The sequence below is a fragment of the Polyodon spathula genome, chromosome 5, assembly GCF_017654505.1.
Source record: "Polyodon spathula isolate WHYD16114869_AA chromosome 5, ASM1765450v1, whole genome shotgun sequence".
NCBI classification, from domain to species: domain Eukaryota; kingdom Metazoa; phylum Chordata; class Actinopteri; order Acipenseriformes; family Polyodontidae; genus Polyodon; species Polyodon spathula.
Genome location: NC_054538.1, coordinates 64,187,767 through 64,203,629, shown reverse-complemented (window position 1 = coordinate 64,203,629; position 15,863 = coordinate 64,187,767). Strand labels below are relative to the sequence as shown.

General features: G+C 41.3%; 1 protein-coding gene across 1 annotated transcript in view; it reads left to right on the top strand.

Annotated features, from left to right (window-relative positions):
- Positions 1 to 877: 877 nt before the first annotated feature.
- slc30a6 (solute carrier family 30 member 6) overlaps positions 878 to 15,863 on the top strand; it is a 38,703-nt gene continuing 23,717 nt past the window's right edge. The window contains exons 1-4 of the mRNA XM_041251000.1: positions 878 to 1,099; positions 2,475 to 2,521; positions 3,149 to 3,235; positions 5,281 to 5,365. Coding sequence (XP_041106934.1) covers positions 916 to 1,099; positions 2,475 to 2,521; positions 3,149 to 3,235; positions 5,281 to 5,365 — 403 coding nt within the window. The 5' untranslated portion in view covers positions 878 to 915. The remainder of the gene's footprint in view (positions 1,100 to 2,474; positions 2,522 to 3,148; positions 3,236 to 5,280; positions 5,366 to 15,863) is intronic.

Genomic DNA, 15,863 nt, shown 5'->3' with positions numbered 1-15,863 from the left:
CTCCAGCAGTTTTCATTCACTGTCCTGTGTACTGCTGCAGTGGTCCTCACTCGGGGCTATTCAGTAGTGTGTATGGAGCTGATTTTTCAGTAGTACTGTCAGAAATGTTCTTTATTCCACTGGGTAAATATTTCCTTTTTTTTTTTTTTTTTTTAACTCGCTGGTTATAAAGGGTAGTATTTTCATCACGAAAGCTAAAAATAATAATAAAGTTTAATATATAAGTGAAATATTGGCTTTATTATATACTGTATGGTTATGATAGCCTTAAATACAAAAATAATAATAATAATAATAATAATAATAATAATAATAATAATAATAATGCTGTACCGAATTTCCTGTTGAGTTTCACAGAGATATAGGCCTAGTTGTCAAATAAATATTTTAACCATAGACACACAAGTATAATATTGAATGGTTCGTATATTGTTTAAAAGTCTGAATGATCTGAAAGAACAGATCAAGCCTTGGGTATTCTATATAACTTGTTTTTTAAATCAATATACAAACCTCTCACACTTATGAATATTTTGTCAAAATTAATTTACATAAAATAAAACACAAACATGTTAAGAGTTACTGGAGAATGTCAAATGAATGGTTAGTATTGAGGTTGTGCTGAGTCCCACCCATATAAAACAAACCACATGTAATTAATTTCCTTTAATGCTTACTGTTCTGTGTACGGTACGGTATTCATGACAGAAAAAAAAACACCTTTCTAATACATGTGTTTGTAGTGCATAGTGTTGCATTACAAGTAGAAACTCTGAAACACGAACTCCTTATACCAAATTGCTATTTCTAGCTTCGCTTTTTTCTTCTTCTTCTTTAGTGTTCTTGATGCTTTGGTGCCGATTGTCCATTTCCTCTCCCCGTTGTCGACGTAGTGTTGTGTTGGAGAAGTTGAAGATGGCGTCGGAGAGCTCCTCCACGTACCCGGCGGGGCTACCCTATTCTAATGTCGGGGATTACTACCCCAGAAAGTTTGGACCAAAACCCGACGTGGTTCCTTCTGGGGTGACAGAGAGAAAAAACATCCCGCTAGATAAACCGGACATGGTGGCCTTGGATGTCATCAACATTCCAGAGCCTGGTAAGAGAAGGGATACAAACAGCCCCTGGCTGTTGTAGGATCAAAACCGATGTTGTAAGTTCTAAAGGAAAAGCCAGATCTGCCATTGAATGTAACCTTCACTGCTGAAATGTAGAACTATATGGGAAAACGTCATATTTTCTTTTGGTAAAGCAGTACAGTGCACTCTTAACACGACAAAAATGTCCAGGCTTCCAAAATTCATAGCAGCAAAGAAGTACGGTACTTATGTCACTTTTTTATACGCCTCTCGACTGGCGTTCATATTCTGTTCCAACTGACATGTGTACTAGTACGACTAATTATATTGTTACCAGCAGTAGAATAACTGAAAATCCATTACCATCTAAGTTATGTTCGTATTAACTTATTGTTAATACGAATAGTTTGCCAAAAAGTGATTTATTCAGAAATATGTCTGTCTCCATTTCAGAAATATTGTAGGGGTATAACTTAATAGCATCAGCTGCATCCAGTAGTGTTAGTGTTACGCCAACTGACTGTTAATAACCTAGACTCTAAAATACGAAGAACATTTCCAGACACCTAGTCTCTTCCCGTGCTGTAGGTCTGATTGCTGTTAGTCCTTGACATAGAGTACTGTTTTGCTAATGTTAGATCGAGGTAAAAAAAAACTGATAATAATTTTCTCAAACTATAATAAAATGTATGTATTATTATCTTTTTAAAAAAAAAAAAAAAAAAAAAAAAATATATATATATATATATATTATATATAATATATATCTATATTGGTATATATTATATATATATATACACACACATACAGCTATGGCCAAAAATTTAATATTTCTAGAATTGTAGGATTGAGACATCATACTAAATAAATAAATACATAACAAAAAATATATGAACATTATTTAGGTCTTTTATTTAACATAATGTAATCAAAGAAACTTCAAAACGGTATCGCAAAAGTCTACTGGAAGACATAATAGTAGTACAGTATTTCATGTTAGATTTTGAAATGTTACATTTTTAAATTGGTCCGTTTTTTTCATTAAGTATATGGAAAGAGACAAAGAGGTATGTAATTACATATGTTTATGTAAGATTATTCGGCATGTTTTATTTGACTTTATGAAGCACAATTAGTTAATTCTTAGAGTGATGCAAAAACCTTTGGCCATAGCTGTGTGTGTGTGTATGAATTTAAAAAAAGGAAAACTGCTGTGTAACAGAAGGTGCAAAATCAAAAAGAAAAAGTTAATGTAGATACACAAAAATGTAAATAATTGAGAAAAAAAAACAATTATTTCAGGATGTTTCAGACTACAAGTCAATTTTGATTAACACAACAAAAAAGTGTGGGTCAAGCTAATACTTTTTATGGAATGTCTTAACTTCTTTGCAGATGTACCACTTCATAGAAAAAAGCAAGAGACAGACACCTATGTTTTGGTAAGCCTTTGTGTGGTGAACTTTCTGTGTCCTCCAAATTCCCAAACAGTCAGAAAGCTTTCCATTTCAAGCATTATTATTTTTGGGGGGGAGGGGCACAGTTAAACCAAATATGTTTGCAAGGACTGTTTTAGCAAAAAGATATGGGAATACAAGGAAAAGAGTACAGACTGGAAAGAACTTTAGCCCTGGCCTCCAGTATGTGATGTGAGGGTGTTAAACTGTGAGGGCCCATTTCCAGACCAGCATGGGCAAGGAATCGTGTTTGGACAAGTGACTGAACTCTTTAAATAACATATTGCTTGCATAGTATTGGATTACGACATTATGGTTGCTTATTGTTGTATAGAAAAAAAGCTTTTGATTGTTTTTGTTTAAGTTTATACAAATTGTGGCTAATTTAGTGATATGTCATACAGTGTCAGGAAAGATGCAGAAAAAAATTCTGAGGTAAATTTACCCATTGTATCACTAGGTGGCAGCATTGTGTATGATGTCAACAGCTTTTCTGTACTTGCTTTCATTATAAGACTGCAGTTTAAAGTACCACCCATTTTATATATTGTTTTTTATTTTACTACGTACTGTAGTTATTACCTTGTGTTTTTTTTTTTTTTTTTTTTAAAGGGAACTATTCATCCATTCCGGAAGTCTCAAAGATCTTTCTACGGCAAGTTTGTACAAGAATTCCGCTTGGTAACAGGTGACAGACGGGTAAGTACATTTAAGACAGGAAATTATTGAAATTCTAAAACCGTATTGTGTTATATCAAAAAGAAAATGTTGTTTCTACCTCTTAAGTGTATTAAGTATTTATTTGAACATGAAGAACAGTTATCTCTCATAATAGGATTTGAAATAGGTATGAAATTAAAAATTAAGAAAATGCACATAGTGTAGATATTCCTTTAAGTCTTTTTTAAAAATGTCTGTTTTTGCAAACCAACACAAATGATAACAAGGTTACATTGCACAACACATGTCAAAATGCTATAGCCTAGCTAAAATACATAAGGGGAAATTATGAAAAAATGAATATCTTACAGCTGTCTAAAAATACCATATGTCTCTTTAAACACTCAATCATGTGATCTTCAGTAATGTCACCATTTTCAACACAAAGTAACCATACGTAATGATAACTAAATAAGACAGTCATTTTTCTCTAGACCTCTTGTCCTCTATTCAGCTCTGTAATGCTGAAAGAGTTCATTAGAAGAACGTTTAAACAAAGTGCACTTATCACTATCTTTAGTAGTCTTAGTAGCTAAAAATATCCCTGATTAACCACTTAAAATTATCGAACCTTCGGCTATAGTCTAACTATTTGTATGGCGATTAACGTTATGTGGCCACGGCAATGAATGATGCTTTTTGTATCAAATTGAACATTGGACAAGAATTAAACTTTCACCTTGTTTTCAGTGTATTCACTGGCTATTGGTTGTCTCAGTAGGCAGCACTGCTTAGGAATAATCTCCCTGCTTAGGAATAATCTGTATGTACTCCATCTGTCAGCATCCCTGTTTGATATTGTAGGTGCGATCATAATAATTTTACTCTGCACCTCTCCAAAATAGATTGTACATTTGTATTTATCCATTAAGTGTTTATTCTGTTTTTTGGTTTCCAACATTTAGCATTTCATATAAAATCTAAATCACTATATGTGACTTCTGAGAAGGATCTTGTCTTACCTCCCGACTTGCCAAGGTAACAGCTCTTAAGCCACAAGGATGCCAAAGGGCAAAGTGCACAGATTTATTCCATATCCTATTTACAGACCCATTTTAGAATGCAATAAAGTATTAGTCGTTGCTTTTTTTTTCTTTTTAAAGCAGAGAACTGTTGTGATTGTGTAGACATCTTGAAATTATGTGGATTTTAATATAATTCCTCAGACAGTCAGACACTCATTTCCTGCGTAATTGCTGGTAATAGACAATATTACTGATTCAAGGCCAGGTAGACATTGTCAACAGTTTTGAATTGCCCAACTACCTCTTTTTTTACAGTGGTTTGCAGAAGTATTCACCCCCCTGCAAAGTTTTCACATTTTGTTGGCAACTGAGCATACTTCACGATGCTTTCAAATTATTATCATTATTATTATTATTATTATTATTTATTATTATTATTATTATTATTGCTAACATATTGGGGTCTTACTCTTTGTTATTATAATTTATCTGGACATGTACAATTGTTGAATAGACCGTATACTATTGAGTGGGATTGGCTGTTGTGGAAAGAACTGCCAGTTTTGAGGGAGGGTGTTGTTTGGATCCAGCAGATGACAGAAATGTGGACCAATCGTGTATTCCCTGTTGAATTGCTGTCCAGTAGCTGCGAATTGAACCTTCTTTACGATGACTTGTCACACACATAATTTTGCGTGTCTCTAGACCACTGTCAGAAAGTATGTTTAAGTAGCTTTTTATGTTGTCAGATTAGTTGTAGATTAGAATGTTAAGGGGAAAATCATGTATTTATGCACGGATTGATTTAAAATTTAATTCAGAGTTAAGCACTTCAATGTTCCAGCGGGCATCTGAGCAATCTGGAAGCTGATTGGCTGTTCGCACTCAATAGTTATATATGTATATATATATATATATATATATATATATATATATATATATATATATATATACACACACACACACACACACACACACACACACACACACACACACACACACAGACATACATACATACACACACACATTTATTTTATTTTTTTTTACAGTCATGGAAAGTCATGGAAAATTTTGCTGTTTGGCTTCTTAAACTTGATGTGCACTGGCTTGCTATTGATGTGGTGCAGCTCTACCAACAGCATGGGTAAGTGAGAAATGAAAAATTATTTGAGAGGACTTTGTCCTCGGCACGTGTGCAGTGAACGACTGCGTGTTCTGTATTCAAGCTTGTGCAGCCATACTCGCCAATCGTTTTTTAAGTTAACTCTTTCAACACTGCAGACCTATATTAAGGTCCAGGAAAAATAACCACTCCAAAACTGGTCTTGAATACGCCACTATTTCATTTTTACATGATTTGTTTTCTATATAGATGCAGAAACTGTATAATTAATTATAGTGGGGCTGTGTTTTTCCAAAGTTCCTTGCTGTGAAATAGGTTAAAGTGGTAAAGAAAAGTGTTACATTTAAAATATTAACTTATTTAATAAAGTACATTTTGTCTGGGTTTCTACTTGTTCAGACTAAGTAGGAGAAATAGCATACCAATATCCCCTCTGTGTATAGTACTGGCAAGAATATTTGCCTATTATTTTGAAGTTTATCCGGCAATGTGGTTGGTTATGTCAACAATGCAGTTTGTCAGAATCCTAAATGCTTTTAGCGAAGTCCATGGTATAAAAAAATATATTTGAAAATCATTGGATGAAATGTTGGTTCAATAATGTGTGTGTTTCAGATCAGTGTCTTGTATAGTTTAGACCCAAGCTATTTTCAACTGTAAACTTCAATTTGTAAAAATATTTTTTTGTTTTGTTTTTTTATATGTCACTGTGGAAGGGGTGTGGGTAATTCACTGACCAGGAGACAGGCAGGTGTATTTGGAGACACCACACATGTGCCCAGTTTTATTTTAGACCAGTTCTTATTTCTCTCCGGCAGAGGGCACTGTTGACCGTGGGCTGCCTATCAACGATGATAGACAGCACCACGGAAATACCACAGCTGGTAGACGAACAGCAAATGCACTCGCAGGTGCTCAAAGAAATAATAATGAAAACAGAAGGCGAAAAGAACAAGGGAAAATAAAACAGTAATAAAACTACAAATAAAAGGTGCTGCACTCGGCAGCGTTATCCCGGTCGCCGCTACCCGCATGACCCGAATCACCGTCCTACTCTGTCGGCTATCTAGCCTGCTCTTTTACAATACGCCGGGGTCTGCCCAAGGGTTCCCCGCTCTCTCTCTTTCTCGCTGTGAATTTCTTTTCTCCCGGCTGATTCCCGGTCCTGAATCAAAGCTTCCGCACTCTTGGCGCGTCTAAGTGGGCAGACCTGAGGAAACAACAGAGCATTATTTTATAGGACCAACAAACTCCCAAGACCCGCCTCCCAGCCATTCAGAGAGGGGGAAAGTCCACACACACCCTTTCCCACCTCCCCGTGTCACTGCCATGACTCACAGGCGGCTGTTGGGCGACTGCCGCCCTCTTCCTGCAGCCCGTGAACACGCCAGCAGAGTCAGCACAGATCTCTCCCTGTTACATATCCTTCCCCTCAGAATGACACCACCGGTTCATTCGAAAATCTTACACCCCCATGCCTTCCCGAGAGAAAAAGTCTGCGTTTTGATGCAGCTTTCCTGCTCGGTGGACTACCCTGAAGGCATAGGGCTGCAAGGCCAAGTACCACCGTGTGATTCTGGCGTTGCTATCTTTCATCCGGTGAAGCCATGCTAAGGGGGCATGATCTGTAACCAGGGTGAAGTGTCGCCCCAGGAGGTAGTACCGGAGTGACTCGACTGCCCATTTTACCGCGAGACACTCCTTCTCGATGGTGCTATAATTTTTCTTGCGGGGAAGGAGCTTCCTGCTGATATACAGGACTGGGTGCTCGCTTCCCCGAACCTCCTGAGACAACACTGCCCCGAGACCTGTCTCTGACGCATCCGTCTGCAGGGTGAACCTCTTACCAAAATCCGGGCTGCATAGTACTGGCTTACTACACAGCCTCCGCTTCAAGGCGAGAAAGGCCCTCTGGCACGACTCCGTCCACTGAACCGTATTTGGGGCAGCCTTCCGGGTGAGGTCTGTCAAGGGAGCAGCGAGCGTAGCGAAACTCGGGATGAACTTTCTATAATAGCCCGCTAGTCCCAAGAAAGAGCGCACCTGGGTTTTGGTTGTAGGAACCGGCCAGTCAGCCAAGGCTTTCACCTTAGCAACTAGCGGTCTGATCTGGCCGCCCCCTACTCGATACCCCAAATACTCCGACTCACTCTTCCCAATGGCACACTTCTTTGGGTTAGCAGTGAGCCCCGCCTCCCGCAAGGATTGCAGCACCGCCGCTACCTTACACAGATGACTCGGCCAATCCTCACTGTGGATAACCACGTCATCTATGTAAGCAGCGGCGTACTGCTGATGGGGCCGCAAGATGCGATCCATCATCCGCTGGAAAGTGGCGGGGGCTCCGTGCAACCCAAAGGGCATGGTCCTGAATTGGTACAACCCGAAGGGAGTCGAAAACGCCGTCCTCTCTCTAGATTCCGGAGTCAGGGGTATCTGCCAGTACCCCTTCGTTAAATCCAGTGTCGTCATAAAATGAGCCGTGCCTAGACGCTCCAGCAACTCATCTACTCGGGGCATTGGATAAGCGTCAAATTTCGATTTCTCATTGATTCGTCTGAAATCAATGCAAAATCGAGTTGACCCGTCTGGCTTATCGACTAAAACGATTGGACTGTTCCAGTCACTTTGGGACTCTTCTATTACCCCCAGTCTCAGCATTTCGTCAATTTCCGCTTTTATTACCTGTCTTTTACGCTCAGGTATACGGTACGGCCTCTGGCGAACTAGCGCCCCCGGCTCAATATCAATGTGATGATGGGCTACTCGAGTCTGCCCCGGGACGGAAGAGAACACGTCAGGAAACTCCGCCACCAGACCGCGAGCCTGACATTTCTGCGTTGGTGTCAGATTCTCAGCAATCTGTACCGATCCTTTTCTTGCCAACACAGAAAGATCAGGTCCCAGGTCCGTGACGTCATCTGCATGCGCCACTAACAACGCCTCTGGTTGTAACCAAGGCTTTAAGAGATTGATATGATAAATGTGTTTCTCTGTCCGTCGCTCCGGCTGGCAGATCTCATAGTCCACCTTCCCAACCTGGCGTGTAACCTCAAAGGGTCCTTGCCACTTAGCCAAGAGTTTTGACTCAGAACTGGGTAATAAGAGAAGTACCTTATCCCCCGGCTGAAATGTGCGCAACCGGGCTCCTCGGTTATATTGTGTCTCCTGTCTGTGCTGCGCCTGCTGCAAATTGTCATGCGCCCATTTCCCAACAGACTCAAGACGTTTGCGCAGGTCCAACACATACCGGACGGTATTGGTCGAATTGTCCTGCTGCTCCTCCCACATCTCTCTGACCAGGTCGAGCACGCCCCGGGGTCTCCGCCCATACAGCAGCTCGAATGGTGAAAACCCCGTAGAAGCCTGGGGAACCTCTCTGATCGCAAAGAGAAGGGGAGGAATCAGCTGGTCCCAGTAACGCACATCACTACGAATAAATCTGCGCAACATGTTCTTAAGGGTCTTATTAAAGCGTTCCACCAAACCGTCGGTCTGAGGATGAAACACCGAGGTCCTAATGGTCTTAATTCCCAAAAGCTTACATGTTCCGCGGATTAGCCGGGACATAAAATTGGTGCCTTGATCGGTTAGTATCTCTTTGGGAATCCCCACCCGGGAGAAAACCTTCACAAGCTCGTTGGCAACAGACTTAGCGGACATAGATCGGAGGGGAATTGCCTCTGGATAACGCGTAGCGTAATCCAGAATGACAAGTAGGTGGGTGTATCCTGCCGCACTCCTTTCTAGTGGCCCAACTATGTCCATCCCAATACGCTCAAACGGAGCTTCCACTAGGGGCAAAGGCACCAGAGGGGCTCGTGGAACGGCTCTAGGGCTGGCCTTCTGACATTCCCCACAACGCTCACAAAACCGCTTAACATCGCCATCCAGCCCCAGCCAGAAGAACCGTGACACAAGCCTTGCTTTAGTTTTATCCCTTCCCAAATGACCAGACAGGGGAATAGCGTGAGCCAGCTGCAACAAATCCTCCTTAAAGGGCTGAGGAATGAGCAACTGATGACGCACTTCACCGGTCTGGGGTAATTTATCAACACGGTACAGTAGGTCTCGATCAATTTCAAAGTGGGGGTACGTGGCGGCGCGTCTGGGCTCGACCACCCGACCATTAACCACCGCTGCTTGGTCAAAGAGCCTGCCCAGCACGTCGTCACGCCCTTGCTCGAGTCGGAAGTCACGGGAGCGAGCTAAGAAATCAGCTCCCATGGCTTCCAACTCGGGGTCAGGTCGGTCCCGAGCAGAGGCAGCCGAGCCAGACCCCTGCGCTGGCTCCGCAACCTCCCCCCCGGACTCTTCACCAACCGCCCCCACCTGAAACTTCTCCGACTCCCTCCATTGCCAGCCCTCATTCTTAGCGATCCGACGCTCCCGTTTAGTTTTACGGGGTTTAAATCTATGGCAAAACCATTCTGGATCGCGAAAGGGAAAAATCTCTCCAACCAACCCAGGGCGTAATCCTTCAGCCGGTGGGCGATGGTTTGTGGGTGTTCCCCTGCCGCAAACTGCTCCTCCCGGAATTTCTTCCGGTAGCCCTCCGGTGTGGCCCCCACACGATTTAGGATGGCTGCCTTCAGCCGGGGGTAATCCAACATATGCTCCGGGGACGGCGTCCTCGCAGCTGCTTGAGCCTCCCCGGTGAGTTGGGGCAACACATAGCTAGCCCACTGGGCTTGGGGCCACCCGGCCGAGATCGCCATAGCCTCGAACACCTCCAAGTAGGCGTCCGGTCGATCCTCGGCCGTCATTTTGGTGGGTCTCTGGATGGAGTGGTCTGGAGCTGCGGGTCTAGCCGCCCCCTGTACTGCCGCGGTGAGCGTCTGGCGCAGGAGGTCCATCATTGCGGCAAACTGAGTCACATCCATCGCTAGTCTGCTCCTTCTATAGTTGCACTGCTTGGGGCAGTGCCAGTGAATCCCACTTCTGACACCACGTGTGGAAGGGGTGTGGGTAATTCACTGACCAGGAGACAGACAGGTGTATTTGGAAACACCACACAGGTGCCCAGTTTTATTTTAGACCGGTTCTTTTTTCTCTCCGGCAGAGGGCACTGTTGACCGTGGGCTGCCTATCAACGATGATAGACAGCACCACGGAAATACCACAGCTGGTACACGAACAGCAAATGCACTCGCAGGTGCTCAAAGAAATAATAATGAAAACAGAAGGCGAAAAGAACAAGGGAAAATAAAACAGTAATAAAACTACAAATAAAAGGTGCTGCACTCGGCAGCGTTATCCCGGTCGCCGCTACCCGCACGACCCGGATCACCGTCCTACTCTGTCGGCTATCTAGCCTGCTCTTTTACAATACGCCGGGGTCTGCCCAAGGGTTCCCCGCTCTCTCTCTTTCTCGCTGTGAATTTCTTTTCTCCCGGCTGATTCCCGGTCCTGAATCAAAGCTTCCGCACTCTTGGTGCGTCTAAGTGGGCAGACCTGAGGAAACAACAGAGCGTTATTTTATAGGACCAACAATCACCCAAGACCCGCCTCCCAGCCATTCAGAGAGGGGGAAAGTCCACACACACCCTTTCCCACCTCCCCGTGTCACTGCCATGACTCACAGGCGGCTGTTGGGCGACTGCCGCCCTCTTCCTGCAGACCGTGAACACGCCAGCAGAGTCAGCACAGATCTCTCCCTGTTACAGTCACATATTACCAAAATAATTTGTTGATACCCATCTGCCATTGAACTTGAAGGATGCTTGAATTTGCCATGAGAGTTTCAAATTAATTGCAGTTACAGTAGAATGATAAAATACCTGGTTCTATGTGGCATGAGTGTATGTAAATTAGAGTGTTGAAAATTAAACCTGTACTTTTAGTTCCCACTGAATTGTTTTTGTATTAAACTATAGCAGAAACTGAAAACATAAGTTGTAATGGAGTGGTCTTGCTTATGCTTCAGTAGCAGTGCGTTGAGTATGTGTTCAACAGGTAGAACAACGTATAGCATTCTCTTGCTCTATCAAACAATTCTAATACCAGCATGTAGCCTATTGTAAAGTTTAGTATCAAATATATCACTTTGTGGAAAATTCTAGATATTGGTCTTCTCAAACAAAAAGATCAAATCATTTTTGAGATCTAAATTTAGTTTGATTTATGAACTGATGTTGTACCTTAGGTGCCATGTTGCCACTAAAATGTAAAATAGATGACTCTGCAGGAACTTGTGCGTGATATTGACAGTACGTTCAGATCAAATTTTGCACTGACGGATTATATTAGGTTACAATCTGTTAGAAATGTATGTTCTTTAACTTGATCCCAGCATTTTTTTGATCAACACTTCCACCAGAATCGATTAACATCTCGGTCATTGCTCTAAAGGTTTCTCGTCGGTCATACAAAACAGGGAGTGGATTCCCATTTACAAACTTGAGCTTCCAGTAAGGCTTTTGAATTGGACCTGTGCTTTAATAGATTGTTTAGGAGATTTTAGGTCATTTGATCATATAGAACAGGGGTTCCCAAAGTGTGGCCTGCGACGGAACTGTCTGCGGCCCTCGTCAAACATTTCTAAGATTTTTCTATATTTTCTTGGAAACAAGACCTGGGCCATTACAAGATAATTTTCAGCCCAATATTGGTACAAGCAGCGCACATCCCAGCGTGGCGTTACTGTAGCTTTAAGAACATGAAAACAAAACGCCATATTATTCCTTCATTCACCTTACCTCATTTTCAATTACTAGCAACACCATTTATTTGTCCATTTATATAACCTCTAGCCCTACCCATACCCCTAAACCTAACCCCTACCTCTAAACCTAACCGTAAAGCTAACCTCTACCCCTAAATCTAACCCTAACCTCTACCTCTAACACTAAAGCTAACTTCTAACCTTAACCCTAACTTCTACCCCTCCCCTAAACCTAACCTTTATTATTTATTTTCTTAGCAGACGCCCTTACCTCTACCCTTAACCCTAACCTCTATCCCTACCCCTAAACTTTTACTATTATTTCAACCGTTTGTTTTGCACTCTGTAGTGGCCTCTAGTGGCTTCTACATCCGGCACTCCCCGCTCTGAAATGAAAGGTAATACACAGTAATGTTTTCACTTATTTCATAAATGAAATATTAAGGGAACACTGTAAAAATATTAATAACTATAGCCAAGTTTCATAATTTTCTTCTTGATACCTACTGTATAGTATATACCTCTGCACTGCAATACATGTCAACTTTCCTGTTGTAGAGGATCAGTTCAGCTCCTGAGATAAATACAAAAGACACTAATAGAGACAGCTATATGTTAGACTCTGATCCTGGACTAACTGACCCTCGCTAAACAAAGACCCTTTGGCTGCTGATCAAGGATTGTATGCCTTCTATCCAGACAAAAAGAAAGGTACCTTAATTAGATGCAGGCCATATAAATACAGTTTAAATTATCAACCCCTACCCACAAATACTGTAGCAACAAAATTTACATATACCCTAAGGTTGTTTGATGAACTTCTCACCTTATTCAAACCTACCTGTACCTGTAAGCCCAATTTATTTTATTTCAACCCAGTTCACTGCTGCCACCCCTGCGCTGACTTGGAAGAGACAAAGATGGACACATGCGTCCTCTGAAATGTGTGCTGTCAACCGTTGGCTTCTTTTTCACTCTGCAGGCCCACCATGCAGCCACCTCAGATCTACAGCATTGGAGGACCATGCAGCTCCAGGCAGCTTGTAGGCAAGACTGCAGGTGCCTGGCCAGTCTACTGGGGTTGCTGGTGCACAGTTTGCTGAGGACACCCTGGCCTCTAAGCCCTCCCCACCTGGATGGTGCTCGGCCAATTGTGTGCTGTCCCCTGGGAACTCCTGTCCACGGTCGGCAGTGATATAGCCTGGACTCGAACCGGAGACCTCCAGGCTATAGGGCGCATCCTGCACTCCACACGGAGTGCCTTTAATAGATGTGCCACTCGGGAGCCCCTGTTTATTTTTAATTTTTAAACTGATGTCATAGTGTATGTTGACACACATTTTTAAAGGGAGATGCAGCATTTTTAGTCACATTTGCTACTATTTTAGTCACAGCCCGGAGCCCTGAGAAGTGATACCACTATCATTATGCAAGTGGGTTGTCTACCATTCCATTCCATACAACCTAGCTGAAATATTTATGGATTGTGGTGTAGGTAGGTCAGTTTAGCTACTTAGTTCTTTATTTTTTATTTCTTTTTGTATAGTAATAAAAATGTAATACCCCTTGATAAAAGGTCCTGCAAGAATAAATAAATTATGTCTCTGATAACTGTCTGTTCACATTCATACTGTGTTTGAAATATTTGAAGTATTGCCCAACGAGAATGCATCTTCTCGTTTCCAGTGGGCTGCTGTGTCTGCTCATTTGTACATCTGGGTGAACTGAAGCAAAAGGAGGTCAAATGACTGCCCATCACACAGAGATGGCAACTGAGCTGAGTGTTGAACCCTTTGCTTTGTCCTTTCCACCAAACAGCCTCTCTGGTGTTAATTCCTGACCATGCGATATTTGATTCAGATCAGGTGTGCATCTTGACCAAAAATGCTTAGTTCTCAAAGACAAACCTTTACAGAGAACGCAAACCCACAAATAATTACAGTAAGTGATGATTTAGACTTGAGACCAAATAATAACGAAGGTTATACCAGGTAAAACACCCCCGATACAAAAATTATTAAATCGTTGGAAAACCAATAAACACCGAAAAAACAGTGGAAATGGTTAATCTATTCATGTTGACTTTACCCTTTTCCCAATAAAAAAAATAAAACATACAAAAAAAAAAAAATTATAAATACATTTCCCAGTGCTGCTGGGCAATGTCCCGCCTTCCTGACTTGTATCTATCATCGATTTGTTCTGAAACCCGCTTTTAAATTTTAAACCGCCTCAACTACTCAGTGACAGCACATTCCTACGTTCCTATTGGAGACTCCACTTGCGAGATTTAAAACGAGATTACAGTCAGTATGGAGGATTGTTAGCGGTATTTAAAGCTGTATTGCAATTAAGATACTAAGAATTTAAAACAATTGTGATAAAATGTACAAAATTTCCTTCACACAAAAACCCCAGAAGAATGTGATCGTGACCATAGCGATTTCGTGGTGGAAGACGGCAAAGGAAAGAAGGTACAACTTAAGTGTGCATGTACTGTTGATTTTGACACAAAAAACGCTCAAGCATTTTGGAACGTAAATGAAAACAATTTCATACACTATCAAAAACGAAAGCCCGGAAAAAAAACGATTTGCATAAAACTCGAAAATAGCTAAAAATAAGCACCGAAAAATACAATTAATAAAACCCGAAAAACAGAAGCGAAGCCCTAGTTATACCAGTAGTAATATAGAACTGGAGATTAAAAGCAGTAAAACTAATTATTTTAAAACTTCCTCCAAAATCTTTTGATGTAAAGTTGCAAACCCTAATCGTGATGTAGTACATCTACATATGTGCATTTATCGGTCTGCCTGCAACAAATGTAGGACTGCAAGACTAAGCTGAACGCAAGTGCCATGCAGGAGTTGCTGTACATTCAGCATCTTTAAAACTCGAAATAGTTTACTGATAACCATGGTAACCAAGCTTGTGATAGACATCAGTTAGTCTTTCTATAGATCCACTATCTATGTCATGGTAAATAATAAATGGTTCATGTATTTGTTTGTCCATAGTGTCTGGCTGAAGCGTCATACCATTTTAAATACAGAGGCATGTCTCAAATTGTAAGCAAGCAGTTTGCAGCAAGCAAGATTTGCTTTGACTATTGGTGTGCAGTGCAAAATCACATCATGAAAAGCTACATTTGTGGAAAAAACAATAGCATAATAGTTACTGCATTTATGATATATAAACATGTGAAGTTTTCAGTCCACTAAAATAAATGGCTTTACATAATCTCTAAGTAATAAATTGGAGTTTTCAGTTTGAAAACACAACATGAAAATACATTAACGTAGCATCCAAAGTAGCTCGATAGCATTAAAATGTTTAGTACAAAAGAATGACTGAGTTACAAGCTCTTGCAGTGTCAAAAAACACCACTGAACTCCACATCTCCGTCATCGGAGCCTTCATCATTGATGATGCAAACAATGGTCTCATTCATTAATGCACAGAGCAACTACTAGGCAGTTTTCTTCTATTTACATCAGCCACGATATTTCCCCTCAGGCATTATTTGTGCACGGTTCTTAAAAAACAGAAATGAATGGTGAAACCCGTTAAGTAACCAAATAATACATGGTGGTGTAATGCAGAAGTGGTCTCTGTCAAAGTGCTTGTAGTAAGGGCCCAATTTCAACATATTATAAAATAATGACAGATATTTTACTTCAATTCAAGAATATTTTAGGCCTGTTCTGTTCTGAGTCAGTGATTCTGGGTTGCTCTATGGGCTATGGACATCTCTTCTGTATGGCTCTAAGGATAACAGACTCTTTCTCTGATGCTTGTGAGTTTTCAGGTTTCTCCTCACGTCTGTATATGATTATTGTATTTTCGGGACAC